Source organism: Cebus imitator, unplaced genomic scaffold (genome assembly GCF_001604975.1).
Source record: "Cebus imitator isolate Cc_AM_T3 unplaced genomic scaffold, Cebus_imitator-1.0 Scaffold126, whole genome shotgun sequence".
NCBI classification, from domain to species: domain Eukaryota; kingdom Metazoa; phylum Chordata; class Mammalia; order Primates; family Cebidae; genus Cebus; species Cebus imitator.
Genome location: NW_016107441.1, coordinates 3,267,063 through 3,286,930, shown reverse-complemented (window position 1 = coordinate 3,286,930; position 19,868 = coordinate 3,267,063). Strand labels below are relative to the sequence as shown.

At 38.9% G+C, this 19,868-nt stretch overlaps 2 protein-coding genes across 3 annotated transcripts in view; one reads left to right on the top strand and one right to left on the bottom strand.

Moving 5' to 3' along the window:
* Positions 1 to 112: 112 nt before the first annotated feature.
* On the bottom strand, positions 113 to 18,210 carry MFAP3 (microfibril associated protein 3). 2 transcript variants are annotated; one of them, XM_017540534.2, is made up of 3 exons: positions 18,150 to 18,210; positions 7,644 to 8,107; positions 113 to 4,636 (listed from the first exon to the last, which is right to left on the bottom strand). In XM_017540534.2, exons 2-3 carry the CDS (start codon positions 7,936 to 7,938, stop codon positions 3,843 to 3,845), a joined length of 1,089 nt encoding a protein of 362 aa, XP_017396023.1. In that variant the 5' UTR covers positions 7,939 to 8,107; positions 18,150 to 18,210; the 3' UTR covers positions 113 to 3,842. The 2 variants fall into 2 exon arrangements, with proteins under 2 accessions (XP_017396023.1, XP_017396024.1); XM_017540535.2 differs by lacking the exon at positions 18,150 to 18,210 and adding an exon at positions 11,272 to 11,329.
* Positions 18,211 to 18,221: 11 nt separating this feature from the next.
* The window catches only part of FAM114A2 (family with sequence similarity 114 member A2), a 45,018-nt gene continuing 43,371 nt past the window's right edge, over positions 18,222 to 19,868 (top strand). Inside the window, exon 1 of the mRNA XM_017540532.2 lies at positions 18,222 to 18,304. The gene's annotated coding sequence lies outside the window, so the exon portion shown is untranslated. The remainder of the gene's footprint in view (positions 18,305 to 19,868) is intronic.

Below are 19,868 nucleotides of genomic sequence, written 5' to 3'. Positions count from 1 at the left end.
AAAAAAAAAAAAAAAACAAAAAAAAACATTAACATCAAATTTTATCAAACATACAAATTTCATCAAACATACAAATGAAACATACTCTATAGAAAATTTCAAATAGACTATATACTCCATTGAACATTTAATAAATTATATTACACTTTTAAAAAGAGACAAAATTATAATGCAAGTATTTATTAAAATGCTGACCATTTAAACATCATCTGAATTATATGAAATACTTATTTACTTTTGTGAAATGTGTTAATGAGAATCTAGGAGTTTCTATGTAAGGCTGAGCATTTTCAACGTTCCCGGCCTAGATGAGAAAAAAATGCATTCTCTTACTGGTACTCAGGAAATATTAATACAATACACTTGGGTTCTAACTGCTGGTGTGTGGAAATGAGGCTAGCACCCATGACTGGCTGGGCTCTAGAAAACAAGCATGCAGTGCTCCTGTGTCACACGGGACCCAAGAGACAAAAGTCTGATCTAGGGTGAAGCTACATGCAGAGGGTGAAGAGGACTATACCAATAGGCTCATGGGTCTGGAGGAGCAAGGAAAGCCATGCACAGATATTGCTTTGACCTTAAAATATTTGTTAAGTGAGGCAAAAAAGAAGCCAGGAGTCTTCTCATGTTCATTCCAGGTCAGCAATTTCCAAGATATTTGTATCAAGGTAATTGGTAGAAAATATAAATGTGTGCTGGCCCTGACTCAAGAATTAAACCATCATAACATATACATATACAATTTGGAGGATGGGCAGTTATCAAACAGCCTATAAACTCAAGTGGAGCATCAGCTCAACTGATACCTGGCTTCAGCTGGTAAGGAATCATAAAGATGTTCAAATGTTGATATTTGGTGAATGTATTTCACAAAGCTACCGTTTCATAAGGACAATAAGGTTCACTATATAACAATAAATGAAGAAAATTTACAAATGAGATGACAGAACTATTTAAAATATATTTTAAAGGCATTTTTCACTAACTATAAAATCCAGTGAGATGAAAAGATAATTACACTACAGTTACTATCAAAAGACTTTTAGACTGTAGTTGAAGTTCAAAAGGCTAAGGATTTCACGAAGAGATAACATGAGACTTAATTATATATGAAGAGTATTTGATTAGATACAGTAAATATTAGTGTGATTTTCTTCCTCTTGAAAACTAGCTTTACAAAGTAATATCAACTCCAATTAAATTTTGACCTACTTTAATTCCTCATCAATGGCACCGTAAGCTAGTACACTCAAAGTAAATCAGTTACTCTGGGCCACCAAATTAGGCCATCCCTATGTTTCTAAAATAAGCAGGATACAATGGAGTAGCCTGCATTTAGTTACTAGTACAGTTTTGTGCAAACTTACAGATTTTAAAAACATTCTTTCTATTTTTCCAAAGTTCTGTTTCTTAGGACTTTGATTATTAAACATATCTGCCTTAGGGTTCCAAATAATAATGTCTCCTATGAGAACATGTGGGGTAAAACCATTCTCTAATTTGACAAGCTACATTCTAAGAGATTACTGCAAATCTGCCATGTTAGGACAGGGTTGAAAGCACTATCTGAAACCTGAGAGATGTTTAGAGTACTGACCCCAGACAAGGGATTAAAAATTTTTTTTGGCCAGGAGCAGTGGCTCATGCTTGTAATTACAACACTTTGGCAGGTGAGGCAGGAGGATCATTTGAAGCCAGAAGTTCAAGGTCAGCCTGGGCAACAAAGTGAGACCTCCCCTCCCCCCCGCGCCATCTCTACAAAAAATAAAAACATTTAGCCAGGAAAGGTGGTGCACACCTGTGGGACTAGCTGCTTGGGGCTGAAGCAGGACTGCTAGGCCCCAAGAGTTGGAGGCTACAGTGAGCTATGATCTTGCCACTGCACTCCAGCCTGGGTGGACAGAAAAAAAATTTAATTTTTCAAGAGAAACATTGTGGGAAGGGAAAAAGTGTTCCGTAATCTAGGATATGTTCAAGAGCCTTTGCTCTCATAGCCAAATATATGAAAACAATTTTCCTTAAAGAAATACCAGTCTATGAGCCAAGGCAAGCTTTGGCTAGATGATTGGTTAGCTTTTATTTGCCTCTAGAGGTTTCCATGGAAACAGCCTGAGACACACAAAAGGCAGCATTATCATCTTTATCCATGATGCCATTTGATAAAACTGCACATTGATTCATTCATGCCATTCAGAGCAGATGTATTACTTCTGATAAGCCTGAACAAAGGGAGGCACGGAGTTTTATCTGGTTACACTTTGAATTTCCTGTCTTCCTCTGTTTGAAACCTTAAATTAAGATCCTGATAAAAATTCCTCTGAACATTTCCCTCAGGAGCCTCTAGCTGAAGTAATGCTTCAATAATAGGGACAATGAAGAAACGTGAAGCCCCAAATGGAGCTCCACTGCCAAGTTCTTAAAATTATATGGCACCACACTTCCTGTAACTGAATAAATTGTTCTGAAGAGTATTTACAATTCCATTATATCAGATCTCAGCCAGGCAAGAAATGCCACCTTAAGTGTTTATTATATACAGTTAAACCAGGTGGCATCATCCTCTTTTTTCTTCCTCTTGATGTCTAGATACGTTGTGTGTTTATTTTAACATAGTAACGCACCCTCACAATTATCCAATCTTATTTCAGGTTAGTGCTTCTTGGAAAGGCTACAAAAGCAGCCATAGCTCAGAATTATGTATCTGAAGTAAACAAAAATAAAAAGCTCAACAACAAAATATAAACCAAACAAACAAGATAAAGAGGCATGTAACCTATAGCACCATACTTAAGACCACAGAGGGCAGGAGGTTTGATAGAGGTCTTAAGAGGAATAGAGTTCTGGGTTTTCTCTTAGGATGAGATCCCAAATATAGAACCCATTTGTAGAGTCCAATACTTTTAAAAAGGGAAAGCCTGAGATATTCTATAAACAGCAATATCAAAATCCATGATTTGCCAGAAGACAAATGAATTGACACTGTTCTTGTTCAAAAAGCATCAAAGATATTATTCCTTAGAAACAAATTGCTCACTTTGGAAAATCAGTTGGGAAACCCCTGCCAACCTCAATGAACTACAATGATGTCTCAGTAAGTTAAAAAAACATGATACACCGCCAAGAAGGACCAATTTGCTCATGGAAAGTAGTTTACAAGTGAGCAGTAGCTCCCTGATATCTGTATGACCATGCAGACATGGGTTACACTGAAAAGATTCAACCTTGCACACATCATTATATGCTCCACATGGCAAAACATCTGAAAAACACCCAGATGTTTTTCAAAACCTCTGTGCATTATGACATTGGTGTGGAAATCTAGATCTTAGCTTAATCCTTTCCAAAAGAAGGGAGTAAAAGTCCGGGGAAAGGTTTACTTAGAGATAAGTGAAGATCCTGGTATTTAAAGGTATTGGGTTGAGAAGCTATAGAGCTAGAAACAATTTCAGATCTCACCTAATCCCTCATCTTATTGATGGAAAAACTGAAGTCCCAAGATAAGTATCAGATCTAACTAATGGAAGAACTGTGACCAGAAGAGAAACCATGGGACTCTTAGTTCAGTGCACTCTTAGTTCAGTGCTTGTCCCATCATGTTTATCTGGGGCTCCTTTAAATCTTAGCATGCATAATTTAATCAAGCTCTAAGGATAATGACTGAAAAGTATCAAATAGGAAAAATGCTGCCTTTTAAGGAAGATTATGGCAATTCATGTTCTGATGTGCTTAATATTAACAAAGGGAAAACTCCAGTCATCTTTTGGCAAAAATGTTACTTCTAAGAAACAGGTTCCTTTTCTGAGAGCTGATTTTGTAGCTACTGGGTTACAGCAGACCGTAGATTACAGCTGACAGTTTTCATATGCCCCATCTTTGTAGTTAGAGTTAGATTCTGCAGATCCTATATCATCAGGCGGACTGAAATGACCACTGCCTTGAGACTCTGTATCAATACTTTTGGTTTCTGACTGAAGGTGGACAGAAACCTGAACTGCTATCTCCTGGCCTTGTTCATTCAGAGAGCCATCATCTGAATCTCCTCCTGGTGAATTACTCCGTCCCATCTCTGGGTTAATAACATAGATGCCACCCTGAGCATTCAAGGCAGGTCTCTCTTTAATTCTTTCACCCAGGTCATCAGGGTCATCCACTCGCACAGCCTCAAACATCTCCTCAACAAAGGCTCGACAGTTTAGAATGAGAGGTGGAAGAGGGACACTTCTTGCCAGTTCTTCAATATAACGAGCAAACTCCATGGTCTTAAATTGTGTGACTTTGGCGAGCTCCAGAGTTTTGGCTGAGGTAATGATGGGGATGCGTTTTGCAATCTCAAAAGCCTTCTGAAGTTTCTCAGCCCCTTCAGTTCTAAAGAACTCATTGATGGCCTTCTCAGTCTTGCGAAGATGGCTGCTCATCATACACAGCCGTGTGACATTTAAGATGAGTGTGATTGTAAAGGCAATCAGGCAAACAATCATGTAATAGACACTCATGTCTCCTGAGGTGAAGATAACACGTAGGGTGACAGAGTAGGAGGCACGAATTGGAGAGGTGACGAAACAGGTATAGAGCCCACGGTCATCAAAGGCTACATTGGTGATGTTTAGGAAGTTATCAGAAACCAACCACTTTCCACCTGATAATTGAACAGGAATGAAAAAAATGACAGCACAAAGAAGATTATTACTAACTATGCCAGCTGCCTTATCAATATTCCACTTCTTCATCAAGAACTTTAACTAAACTGATTTGTTAGATTCTTGTTTAAATCATGTAAAAAAAAAAAAAACAAAAAGGGGCAGATTGTCATGCCCAGAGTCAGAATATAATTAGCTTGGAACTTAAAAGAAAATCAAGATCTTCCTTCATGGCACTAATAATTGACATAGCTTTCTTTTCACTGCTAGACATAAAAAGCCTTTCTGTGAAACAGGTATGTCTACATAATGCTCAACGACTAATCATAAACAAGCTTACAGTTTATACGTATGTGTGTGTCTACATCACAATTGCTACCAATACATTTTCATATACCATGAGGGTATGTGAAATATAAAACAATGGTTTAAAATAATGGTATTTAAAATTTTTATGAGTAATTTTAATTTTTTTCTTTTAACTGTGTTTGCTCACTTTTCCACAGTGAACTTATATAACAAGAAAAAATTATTTAAAAAAAACCTGGCAATTTAATGCATTTGTTCAATTAGCTGCCTAATCTGGCATGCCTTGCACATATCAATTTTTGTTGTTGTTGTTGTTAAGAAACATTTCTTGATGGTGATATCTTGATTTTCCGGCAAGAGTAACTGAAGCACAAGCCAAAAAATACATCTCAAAAGTCAGGGTAAATGAAAAGCTTGGCAAAAAGAATAAAGCTGCCCTTAAGATGCCTATGCTTCTTTCTATTTTCAACTTAAAACATACTGCCTCTCTTCCACACGTGAAGGTATTTTCATTCAGGGAACATGTATACAGAACTATACAAGGGTAAGAAAAGTAAAGCATATTGACTACCCATTTTGATTCAACATGCTTCAATAACTTGGTTCTGCCTGCATAATTCCTACTTCTGCGATACATTCCCAAAGCACTCTGTGCTTTAACTATGAAAGGCATTCAAAGATGGGATGGATGGGCTAACCTGCAGTGTAAGGATGCATTCCTAAATGCATTCACTAGAGGTGGTGTCCCAGGGGAGGTTAGCTGACTGCCTGTTAAGCATTACTTGAGTGTCCAATCTTCAAAATCTCTTTCATCCCCAAGATTCTCTGGATTATTTTAATGGCACATAAATTAGTAAGCACTCTGGATTTTGTCCATTTTTATCATCATCAAAACTTATCTCCATCCTGCAGCTATTAATATATTTAAGAGCCATCACTTCACTAATAGAAAAAGAGGAGGAAAACATGTAGTTGTGAATATAGCAATTATTCCATAAGCTTCTGTTCTATGAAAAAATGAATGAAATTCATGTTTCATTCCTTTCCTATGAAAAGGACACCATTTGAATTCAAGGTATGATGAACTGCCAAGACTCCATTCATCAACCATTGCACTACAACCACAATATAAACTCTCTAGCTCACTTGCTGATAATAGCTCAAGATTTATGAACCTTATACTAGACTGACATGCTCTTTAAACTCCTCTCACTTGAGATTCATAAAATTTAATACAATTTTCCAGAGCTGCTGCTGAAAGCATCAATGATAGATGTTACCGATTTTCAAAGTAAAGGCAAAACAGAAAAATAAAACTGCCATTCCACTTGGCTGGTCTTGTCTTAACCTAAGGCTTTGTTTATCGAGTCAGTTTACAGTGATAACACTGAATGAATAATTTAAATCTCAGAGGTGTTTTGTCAGGATGTCGTAGAGCCCAGAGAAGATGAGAGTCTGGTTCATTGGGTCCAAATATGGAATCCCAAATCACATTCAAAGTACACATTCCAGGTATCACTCTAGATATTCTAATTCAATAGTTTTGTATTTTATACACGCTGATTAAAAATACTCTGCTCTTTCTAACAATTCAAACTCTTCAACCTCTTGGTGACTAGTCACTCAGTCTACAGAAGATTAAAATATTTACTGTATATGTGTGAAGGAAATATCACCTGTCTCCTTTTGTATTTTCCATCCTAATATGAATAACCAAAATCTCTTTAAATTTCAAAAGGCTACGCTATCTTTCTAATAGAAAAATTTCTGAAAGTGTAGCTTGTGGGGATCTTAGAATTTAATATTCATCCCTTTGGCGATTATTTCATGGTGTCTCTTTTTGAGGTCCATTATAACTCAAGTACTCATCAAAAAGATCTTTATAACAGAACATTGGTTAGGGAAATAGTAGTCTGGATTAAAACAGATCTATGAATAGCAAAATTAAATAAAAATCTGTCAAAAAGCGGACCTTGCACACATTATCACTATGTTTATGTGATTTTTAAGACTGAAATAAAAAACGCAAAAAAAAAAAATCCTCTTTTCAAGTAAATTAAGGTATAGAATGGAAAAAAATGAGTTAGTAGGGCTTACAAGTTCCACAGTTCCCTTCTAATTCTCTGAGATCCAACATTAAAGTTTTATGCACAGATTGATACCCATTTTCAAAAATGTCCTGGATTTCCTCCAAATTTTATAGTAACTCATTTCAGAGTAAAACATTTTTATTGACAACAAATTTTCTTAAGTCTACCTAAAACCTTTCTTGATGTATTGACACAGGGCTACCACATTGTACTACTGACATAGAAGCTGAGGTGAAGGGTGCTCCTAGAGTTGTGTAGTGCATCACCTGTACAGCTGTATGCAGCAGCCCTGATTTACTCTACCTTCAATGAAGAAGGAAAGCCACCGACTTGCAAAGAAAAATTTCAACTCATCAGGAGAGAAAATAGCTCACTGTCATCATGTGAACATCTTTCAAACTTATAATGATATTTTTTTTTTGTTCTTCTGGTTAAATAATAATACTTTGCTTTTTCTGATAGGTATAACACTCCAGACCTTTCAAAATGTTTTAAACTATTCATCTTGGCACCTCATCTTTGATACTTCTTGTTTAAGTGTTAAAAAATAAGAAGACAGTAAACAGGAAATGAGTAATCTTGATTAATTACACCCTAACACAGTTACCTCTGCCTCGGCCATCCAGTTGCTGTCCTTTTGAATTGTGCCAATGAACATCTTCATGGTGACTGGCCGTGAGAAGACACTCAATTGAAACACTAGTTCCCTCTTTGGCTATGATGACATCATCATCTGAGTGTGAACTTGCTGAGAGTTCAAAGCTTGAGGGAAAGGATGCATTGTAAGAACTATGATTTGCTTCCAGTGAAACCATTTGGTTGAAGTCCACATCTTCCAAAACGAAAGCAGCTGGCACAATAATACTTGCCACTAAAGTGAATAAGCAAAAATGTAGCTTCATGGGAAAATGGAAGAAAATCTTGTTTAGATTTGGAGAACTCAAAAACTTTTACACTACAACAAGAGCACAGTGGGTAATTTATTGCTTGGTAGAGAAATTTTTCAAACAAGTGGTAGATCCAGTTATATTTTCTAGTCTTCGAGATTAAACGATGTGAGTGGAGAACCACCTAAAAGAAAGCCAGATATAAAGTTTAACCAACAGAGACTCATAATGGGGTGAAACTCTATATGTCCCAGAAATGAATAGATGTGAAATGAATTAGGATAATTGGTGCTGACATTGGGGAGTAATTAGAGAATAGTACCTAAAAATCTCACAAAGAGACAGCAGAAAAAGCAATGAATTGGGAAATAGCAGACCTAGATTTTGGTCTTAGCTTTGCTACTAACTAGCTGTACGACCTTGGCAAGTAACATTCTCTCTGGGCTTCTGTTTCCTCATCTGTCAAATGAGGGACTGGATGAGATAATCTCTAAGGACACTTCCAGTTCTGAAATGCTATGATTCTATTTCATTCTGACAAATTTTATGCAACAGGGAGCCAATGAAGGCTAAAATATTTATCTTAATGATCTTTTATTTCAACCTGTACCATTACCATCTGTTGTTATATCAATAATGTAAATCAACTGGCATATCATAATAACCATGGAGCTCAAAATTTGAGTAATTCAAGTATAAAGATATGTTAGTTATAAATAATGCAGGGACACTTGAGGCTTTGTTTTTAATACTGGAAAGAAAACTGCACTTATTGCATACACATAGAGTTATTGACTTAAATGTTAGACAACAGAATTTTCCTTTAATAGTTTCTCTAATACCAAGAGACAAAGTACAGTGTATTTAATTGTTTGTAAGAATACCAAATTTCTAGCTCAAACTTTGTAAACTAGCTAAGTGAGGAGCTGACGGCTTAAGTGTCTAGTTAGTAAAAATGTAAATATAAAACTACAGGGACAGATTGTTAAACAAATTTAAAAGAAGAGCAAAATATCATGAATAAAAGGCAAAATAACAACCCAGTCTAACAGTCTATGTATTTATGATCACCTTCCTGGTAATTTGATTCCCCCTTTAAGCTACCGACTTGCAAAGAAAAATTTCAACTTTTATTTCTAAAATATGGGATGAAATACCTAGCTTTATGTCTTGTAAAGTCCCAAGAAAATTAGTTTTCAAAATGACATTTACTCTCTTTCATACTTATATGAAGGTTGCTTGATCACAGAACATAAAAAGCAATGAATCACTGTATTTGGCCATTAAACATCTTAAAGTCTAAATTATAATACGGTGTGAATGTCATTTAATTTTCATTAGCCCTTGAAAGGATGGTTGAACGGTGATGGGTACTTTTCCAAATCTTTAAAATTTAAGGATGGAGTATATAGAGTAAAATTAAAAACTTCGGACTTCGGCTATACATAACATAACACACTAAACATGTTTATTTTCATATCCTCCTAAAACCCCACTAAAAGGACACTAAAGGAAATGAAGACTTGGGCAGTGAGAGGGGATTTTGGAAGTAATATAATCTAATTGATTCAGTGGACAGTGATTTGCTTCTTACTATATGCTACAAGTTAGTAGGAGAATCTAGCTTACAACACCGTCTCTTTTTTAGGAGGGGTGATGGGCAGAAACAATGGAAATAACATTTACTGAATGACTGCCATAAGCCAAGCACTGTGCTAGGGGCTTGACATGTAAGCTTCCAAGTTATATTTCATTATAAGAGATACAGCAATTGGAGGACATAATTGTGTACAATAATAATAACTAGAGCTTATTCAGTGATAACCATTGCCAGACTCTATGTTTTATATATGCTACCTCATTCAGACTTGGCAATATCCTGTGAGAATAGACTCTGTTATTTTCCCATTTTAAAGATGAAGGTACTGAGGCAGTGAGATTAAGTCATTTATAAAAGTTGCAAGGCTGGTTAGAGACAGAGATTGTATTTGAATCCTATACTCTGAACCTCTCTACTGCCTGCTTAAGGCTCTGAGCCGGAGGCTTGCTTGCTCTTTGTAGTAGAACCAAACCAAAACCAAAAGACCCCCACAACTCCAGTTTATTTTAATACCACCTCATTTCTTATCCTGCCATCTCCTTCCTTTCCACTCTTTCCCACCACTGAGTTTTAGGTTGGAGGGATACATTTTCATATATTCAACAGTATCTACTGAGCATCTACCATGTGCCAACCTACTGCCCTAGAGACACTGTCTCAGCCTCCACAAAGCTCAGACTGGCAGATGATGGACACTAACGACATATATACAAAATATACTCAAATGCTACCCAAGGGAAAATACAGATGCTACAGAAGGACCCAAGATGGGGAGTTAACCTCATCATGGAAAGTCTTTGAGAAAGTGAGATGTGCAGCAGGACCTGAAGAATAAAGAGGAATAAAAATTGGAAGGAAAGCACTCCAGGTAGAGGGCCAGGGGACAGGGAAAAAGCAGAGGGGTCACTGGTCAGGAGTTGTTCAGGAAATAGAGCTAAAATTGTGGTGAAGAGAAGTGGTGGCCAAAAATGCCGCACCTGATTCCTGATTCTGGAGGGGAACTAACTGGGCCAATGGTCAAACTGGAGGCAGACTCCAGAAGCTGCAGTGGCTGAAGTGAGTGAGGGGGATATTTGTCCATAATGAAGAGGTCAAAGAACTGAGAGGCTCAAATGTGGGCAGATCACCTGGGGGTATGGTCACATCCCCCCAGGATCAAGGTAGCTTGTGTAGAAGAAACTGGAAAGAAAGGAAATGGACTCAGTCTTCCTGCTCTGAGATTCAGGAACTTCGGCAGAATGAACAGCCATCACAGGCGAGGGCTGCAGGGCAATCAGTGTCCTCACCAACGCAAGGCTTGGCAAAGCATAACAGCCACATGGAATTCTGTCTTCCCGCAAACTTCCTGGGCCTCCTATCAAGGCATAGCTATTCCTCCCACATAAATTCAGAGTATAGCTGTATAAAGGATGGTTTCTCCCTCACCCTAGAGCCCTCCCACCTACCTTACTCATCTGGTGCTGGTATTTGCTGCTCTGTACTGCTAGGCAGTCTATCTCATCTCACCTACGAACCCCTTAAGAACAGGGCCTATATTTTTTATTGCTATATGTCATAACTAGCACATGCTCAATAAATATTGATAGAGATTAGTTTAAATTTGATTCAATATGTGACAGATCTTTATAAATTGAATAATGTTATGCAACAGGGATTATAATTGTTCAAACTGATATACAGTTACCTATTACAAATTCTCTGAGACAAAAACAGTCAATGCTAACAATCTTGAAAGGCCTTAAACGTACGTAATTAAAGGCATTCTTCTGACTCCCAACCACTGACATCTTCTTTTACCATCCTGTCCTAGAGGATAATGGTAGGAATAAAAGATCACCAAGTCCGGAGTTTCCAAACCAGGTTGAATATCACAATTCCCAGGAGAGTTTTTTAAAAACATAGATTCCCAGGTCCCACCCCAGAACAAGTGAGTAAGAAACTCTGTGTTTGCATCTTGGAATTTATAACTTTTAATTGGCTCCTTGGGTGTTTCTGAGGCACTGGGTTGATGTACTGCATCTAAGGGCCACTAATACAGTTCCTCATTTCCTCTTTTGAACAACTTCCAACAAGGGAGATATAATCACTCACATTAATTCTAGATTTAGATTACTCAGGATCAGCGTAATTGAACATCTCTAATAAAAGCAGGGTAGCAGAGAGATTCAGAGTATAGGATGCAAATACAATCTCTGACTCTAACCAGCCTTGCAACTTTTATAAATGACTTAGTCCCCTCATCTTTCATAAATGCCTCCTCGGTCCTCTCATCTTTAAAATGGGAAAAATAACAGCATCTATTCTCACAGGACTATTGCAAAGTCCGAATGAGGTAATATATATAAGACAAGGAGCCTGGAAATGGTAATCACTGAATAAGCTCTAGTTATTATTATTGTTCATGCTTCTTTCAGATATTGTACTAAAATTTACATTTGATAGTTACATCATTATAAAACACTCAGAATACCATGCAACCATTTAAAAATCTTGGGGGTTGGGGGAAGGGGACACCATTATGCAATTTTAATCTTAAGTTTAAAATTTCACACTTTTTTCTCATTGCAAATATTTTGTGATATTATGGAGCATTCAGGCATCGTAAACTAAGCTTGGAAGCCAACCATAATGCGACACTGTGATGTGCCCTCAGTTTGTGGTAAAAGATTTGTTGTGATCTACTTACCCTACGGTTCCCCTCTTTGAGCTTGTATCCCTATGTTCTAGGGCCCAGGAGGAAGGAAATCCATTGGCAAAGTAAGCTAACAGAATTTTTGTTCTTGGAACTTGGAATTGAGACCCTTGTGGGTCAGGGTCATTTGAGGAAAGGAAGGAAAGTGGGGGCTGAGGCAGTCAGGTTTGGGTCACATACCAGGAGAAGCTGTGAGAAAGGACAAGAAGGATGGGGAAAGGAGACAGTGGGAAGAGAGGAAGAGAAACAGGGGAAAGAGAGAGACTTATACATGCTGCTTTGGTACCTGACAGAATTCTACTTTCTGGTTCTCCTATTTTATTTTTATGAAACATCTTTATTAAATTTTACTCAAAATTAAAACCACGAAAGTGAAGATGAACGTGTGAACAATGTAATAAATGGGGAAATGGTTAGGTGGGAGAAAAAAGATTAAGTTCACAAAAAGTGATTGAACAGTATCTGTGGCTACCAGGCAGTCTTCATCAGAAGTATTCTCTTCCTTACACAGTGGAGTGTGGTAAGCAAATGGCCCATGTGGCCAAGATTTGCAGTTCTTGTTTTCTACAGACACAGCCACTTGCCTCTACTAGAAGTTTACAGAAACCTACCAGACAGGATCTAGGAAAACACTATAAACTCCCTTAAACTGCTCTTAGGCCAAAGGTGGCAGAAGTAGCCTGGTACACTGACGTTGTGCCACAAAAGAAAGAGGTTGCACAATGGCCTTACACATCCAGCTAATACTGGGCACTTCTTACTGTGCATCGATTGCACTGACTATGATCATTCTACTCATTCTAGACTAATGACTTTAAAACAACAGCTAAGTCAAGGACCTATTGTGGAAGATGAAGTACAGTAGGTGGTGCAAGAGTTGCTGAGGAGAATTAGGGCACTGTGCTAGAACCTCAAGAATTTATAAACTAGCTTGAAAGACAGGGCAGAAACAGCTAACTATATCTAAGACAATGTGATTGAAATGTCATTGTGCTGTGAATGAAAAAGAGAAAAGATTAATTTTTTTTTTTTTTTTAATTTAAGACAGAGTCTTGCTCTTGTTGGCCAGGCTGGAGTGTAGTGGCATGATCTTGGCTCACTGCAAACTCCATCTCCCGGGCTCAAGCAATTCTCCTGCCTCAGCCTCTCAAGTAGCTGGGATTACAGGCCTGTGCCACCACATTCAGGTAATTTTTGTATTTTTAGTAGAGACAGGGTTTTACCATGTTTGCCAGGCTGGTTGGGCGGATTACCTGAGGTTGAGCGAAAAGATGAATTTCTAAGTTTTAGGAATGCAATCCACTTACATGTTTGGGACTTTCTATACTATTAGGCCTGCATACTTTTTTTTTTTTTTTTTTTTTGAGACGGAGTTTTGCCCTTGTTACCCAGGCTGGAGTGCAATGGCGCGATCTCGGCTCACCGCAACCTCCGCCTCCTGGGTTCAGGCAATTCTCCTGCCTCAGCCTCCTGAGTAGCTGGGATTACAGGCACGCGCCACCATGCCCAGCTAATTTTTTGTAGTTTTAGTAGAGACGGGGTTTCACCATGTTGACCAGGATGGTCTTGATCTCTTGACCTGGTGATCCACCCGCCTCGGCCTCCCAAAGTGCTGGGATTACAGGCTTGAGCCACCGTGCCCGGCCCCAGGCCTGCATACTTTTTACATATGGTACTTTATACTACAGTTATTTTACTTTCATTTCCAATTCTTTAATTTTTCCTCACATATAGATCCTCATATGTAGAACTGTTCATTAAATCAGTTAAATGGGCTGAGGTCATTAAGGCAAGTATATTAGATGCCATGGGAGACACAAAAGTACATGCATTTGTATTTGGAAAAAATATATATACATACATATATATATATACACACACACACACACACATATATATATTGCCTGCTAGTCTTAATGCAGCAGCTGACATTTGAAACCCAAGAATAGATTTCAAAAAGGAAAACCAAAGTGTCACCTTCTTGTTATCAGTTAAAAAGTGCTGCACTGTTTGTGGATGAAGTTACTCAGTAAAATTATATATTACCTTTCTTCAGCATTAATAAATAAAGATGCGGGGAACTAGGGGAGGGGCAGAGTGGGGGTGAGGAGTTGGGGAGGGATAACATGGGGAGAAATGTCAGATATAGATGATGGGGAAGAAGGCAGCAAACCATATTGCCATGTATGTACCTATGCAACAGTCCTGCATGTTCTTCACATGTACCCCAAAACCTAAAGTGCAATAACATATAAAATAAATACATAAATAAAGATGCAACAGATAAGACTCAAGTTTAATCCAACTCCTTTTTCATCTTTTAGGTATACAAAATGTAAACTTGGCTAGGATCATAAAGAATCAGAAATGTAGACGATTTTACCCCAGGAAACCATGCTGAATATTGTCTATATTATTTTAAAAAGAGAAAAAGAGCCTATAGCTGTCACCCCTAACAGATTGTCTTGTTGCTGTTCCTGCCAACTTCTGAGGGAAGAAATATTTCCATTCTGTTCCAATTTTCAACATAAGTAAATAAGGAAGTAATATGGCTGATTTCTGTTCTGGTGACTCAATATTAAGTTGGCTGAGGAAGCTGATGTTTGCAGAAATAGTTCTGGGAACATGCAAAGTAGGGAAACACATTGATGACCAGGTGGTATTTTTTTTAAACCTCCAATTATCTTGGGATATTAGTGCTTCATTCTCCATAATCAAATGTGTTCTAGGCTGCATTTACAGCTCATCCACTCTTCTCTGCCTGCACTGTCACAATTGGAAAACAGACCAGTTCCTACACCAAGCACACAAATTGACAAAGCAGCATTCTGAATTGGCAAAGGGGAGAAAAAGCAAATGAAGAGCAGATTGTTAGCACTGCCCTATCCTTTGCAAAGAACAAACACAAAGTTGTTCTGCCTAGACTCAAGCATTATTATAGGGATCTGTAACATAAAAAATGTTAGTGATATTCAAACAGAAATCACTATTTTGAGGTCCACTTAACGTTTCTAATTAAAGTAGCCTTTATATTCCCAGTAGTATCTTGGAGCCATCACATACCTCACAACCAGCATTTGGTCAGTCTGAACTGAAACTTCAACATATTTTCTGGCACCCAGAGAAACATCTTCTGTATTTATTGGAGCTTTGCTTTAAACCCAGATTATTTCAGTTATACCTACAACTTAATCCTTTTTGCCATAGGTATTTGCCAAATAGCTACCGGACGCAAATGACAAAAACGTCAATGAAACAGGCTTAGATTTATAATCTATCCACACCATTTTTTCTCCCTCTGTAGACTGAAATATCCTTCACTGTTTGAAACTCAGTATAATTAAAACAGAACTCCTCTCACCCTCAGATCTACTTGTTTAGCATATGTATAGCTTGGATAATAGCCAGACAATTATTCCAGTTTTGCAGTATCAAAACAGGAAGACAATCATGGCTCAATGGTTAGGAGAATGGGTTCTACAGTTAAAGTGTCTGATTCTACCCCTTGGTGAAGCCATAGGCTTGCAAGGCCTTAGTTTTCACATCTATTAAATAACAATAATATTAACATAACTGCCTCAGGGTAGTTGTGAGGATATGATGAACTAATGTGGGTAAATTATAAATATATGCTATTGTTATTATTCTACCTCCTGCATGTTTTTCAGATAAGACCTACTGTCCCTCTCCTCTGTCATATCCTTTTATCTCACCTCTGTATACCACATTATCCTTTCAGTTGCAGAATGTATCTCCTTAACTCGAATCTTACCTCTATGATCTAACCAAACACCGTGACACTCAGAATTGGTCCTAAACACAAATCTAAGCAATTCAGGGTAATTTTACAATCTACTGGTGATTTCTCACTGCCCATGAGATAAACTTAAAATTCCAATATGGCATCTAAAATTCTCCAAGATTAGATTCAAGTACCAGAACAGAAAGGCATGAGAAGCCCAGTAGTGCACCTAAGCACAATAATTGCTTGTAGGAGGAATGAATGGATTTAAACATTAAGTCTATTCTTTAGCTGTACCTCTCAGATTAGCTATGATGTGCTCCAGCGGTCTTGGTTTCCTCACCTAGAGGTTGATTATCATTATCATTCCTTTCTTTGCTTAAATCCTATAATCTACCCAGCTTTCCTGCCACAGCTCAAAGCTTCAACTATGCTTGTTTTACTCTCCATTCTCTCTAAGTAACCTTTCACCTTAAAGTTCTGGATCTAGTTGTTCCTTTTGCTTAAAAATCTTTCTGCCCTTTTCCATCGATATCTTTCTGAGGGAAACTGTATCCTCTTTATAATATTTAACTTTAATTTCATCTTATTCAGGAAGCCCTTTCACATCTACCGTCTTGACAGATGAGTTTTTTTTTCTCTGTCAGTCACCTAACACATTGAGAGTATGCTATTGTAAGACTTAGTTTTCCTCTTAGCAGTTAGTTATCCGTTCAAAAGACTGTAAGCTTACGAATGAGAGTCTAAAAATCTTCTGTCCTTAGCATGGGGCCACTGCCTGTGGCAAGTGCTTAAAAGTTTGAGTTCAGACGTCATCAACGTGGTAGTCAGAAAGGTGTCTGCTGCAAACTTATTAACTTTCCAGAGCTTCAGGCTCTGAAAACTGTTGATGAAGAGATGTGAAGATAAGGAAAGACACCTCTTTAGTTTTACTAGCAGAACACTCTAGAGAATTTGATTGGTTTTCTCACTCTGTAATTTTTTAGACCATTTATATCAAATTCACTTGTTAAAGATGCAGATTTCTTGGCCCCACAGACTTACTGAATAGGGATCTCCAGGGGATGCCTGGGCATCTGCTTTTTTTGTTTGTTTTTTGAGAGGAAGTCTTGTTCCGTCACCCAGGCTGGAGTGCAGTGGTGAGGTCCTGGCTCACTGCAACCTCCGCCTCCCGGGTTCAAGCAATTCTCTGCTTCAGTCTCCCGAGTAGCTGGGATTACAGGTGCCCACCAACACGCCTGGTTAATTTTTGTATTTTTTTAAGAGACAGGGTTTCAGGCCGGGCACGGTGGCTCAAGCCTGTAATCCCAGCACTCTGGGAGGCCGAGGCGGGTGGATCACGAGGTCAAGAGATCGAGACCATCCTGGTCAACACGGTAAAACCCCGTCTCTACTAAAAATACAAAAATTAGCTGGACATGGTGGCGCGTGCCTGTAATTCCAGCTACTCAGGAGGCTGAGGCAGGAGAATTGCCTGAACCCAGGAGGCGGAGGTTGCGGTGAGCCGAGATTGCGCCATTGCACTCCAGCCTGGGTAACGAGAGCGAAACTTCGTCTCAAAAAAAAAAAAAAAGCCATAACTAAGATCATGTCATTCATCTGCTTAAAAACCTTCAATAGCTTTCCACTGGGTTCCAAATAAAAATCAAATTCTATCCTTGCTCATAAACTTTACAAGATTTGGTGCTCAAGTCCCTGGCATCATCTCTCTCCATTCTCACCTTGTTCCTTTGGCTCTAGCCAGTGATCTTTTGTCTTTTCCTTGACTTTGCTAAGTTTGTTCCCACTATATGGCCCTTGCACGCACTATTCTCTCTGCCTGAAATGCTTTACTCCAGATTTTCATACGGCTTATTACTCTCCCACTTCCATATTACCCATTCTAAATTTCTTTACAGCACTTACTACAACCTTAGATAATCCTGTTTGTTGACTTGTTTATAGTCTGCTTTGCGCACTAGAACGTCAGCTGCTTGAGAGCAGGGTCCTTCTGTTGGTTCACTGATGTGTCCCTGGACCCCAGGGCAGTGCCTGGCAGGTGGTTGGCTCTCAGGAAGTGTTCGATGACTGAACTCCCGCACTCAGGCCAGATTTCGCCTCTTGCACTCCCGACCCCGAGCCACAGGCTACCACTCACACCTCGGCGCTCCTAGGAGCCCCCTTTTAAGGACCCCAATGAAGCCGTCACTTACCTAACCACCATCGAACTCCTTCCGGCCCCAGCGGCTTCCTAACCCGGAAGTTTTCTTGGACAGAAAGGCCCTCCTCTGAGCTGACCGAGTACTTCCGGGGCAGTAGAAACGCCGAGTCCGCGGTGGTGGCTGTGCTGAGGATGGCGGACGGCTAGGTGCGGAGCTTCCTGGGACGAGGCAGGAGGGGTGCGAGGTCCAAGGACTGGACCCGGATAGCCGAGGTCGCTAGGGATGGGGAGGAGGCGGCGATCTGACGGTGGGCGGCGGACATCTCGAGGCAGGGTCGAGGGCTGGGAAAGCGCTTTAGTGATTGAAGCGCTACGTTTGTCTGAGCAATTCTGGTCGTTGGCAGCGTCTGGCAACTTAGTTGGGAGCTGACGTTTACACCAGATCTCTCGTTTGGGACCCGTTCTTGGGTGTGTGAAGAAGTGAGAGCGCTTGTTTGCTCACCTAGAGACAGCCGTATTAATAAGGATACAAACCACCACCACACCAACCAAGAGCAGCTGTCAACCTGTGGGCGGTTACGTGCCGTTCACTGTTCCAAGCCCCTCACATATCGCGTCATTGAATCTTTATAGGGACCAGAACCCCATTTGACAGTTGAGGAAGCAGAGAGCAGACAGCTAACCTGACTTCCCCACAATCGCCGCAGGACAGGGAGAAAGTTAACTCCAGAGCCCGTGCTCTTAGCTACTAAGCTGTACTGTTCTCCATTTTGGTAAATGGGGCGAGTGGGGGGGAGTGTGTGTGTGTGTAAGCGTGTGCGTTTTTATTTCTTAAAAATGTGGCTCAGCCATTTAGTGTTATTTTTAATGTTCCAGTTATTGGAATCTTTCTCCTCCAATTGGGAAAGTAACTGGAGAGGAAACCACAATTATTTCTACACACTTGCTACACAATGCCTGGAAAACTTACAAAAACTAAATAGTGCAGTTCCACATACTTGGTGTTTATTCCTTTTTTTTTTTTTTTAACCTTTTTCCTAGATATGAATGAGTTGAGAACAGAGATGGTGCAGTCATTCTAATAACGATGGTAATGATAATATAAACAGCTATCATCATAACAAATTCCCTTCTGGCTTAGCTCAAATATCTGGCACAATGAAAGAATAGAGATAACCAGTGTTTAATATTTTAGTTAAGGGACTCTTTTTGGCCGGGCATGGTGGCTCATGCCTTTAATCTTAGCACTTTGGGAGTCTGAGGCAGGGGAAGTGCTTGAGGCCAGGCCTAGGGTTCAAGACCAATCTGGCCAACATAGCAAGACCCTGTCTTAGAAAAATATATTTTGGAGTATGTCCTTCTAGTCTTTCATGGAATTATATGAATTTATGTAATGTATATAATATATCCTACATATATACTATATATAGTTATGATAATGATATGTTGTAACCTGGAGACAGCGTGAAGAAAAGATAGAAAACATGTATTCATTTACACAATAATTGAACTTTGTGCAAGAACTGTCTGGTCTTTCCTATTAGATAGGCCCTTGGAGTGAGTAGCTTACATTAGTTCTCTCTCTCCATAGGCACTGTGGTACTACTTGGTATGTAGTAGGTACTCAAAAAATGTTTGCAGGTGAGTGAATGACTACTTCTAAGTTGGTTTGTATGTCAGTGAGTAGTTGTATCTGGACTTTTTTTCTCTATGTGTTTTGGAAATGTATAATGTGTTTATATTATATACACATATATTCTTTTTTTTTTTT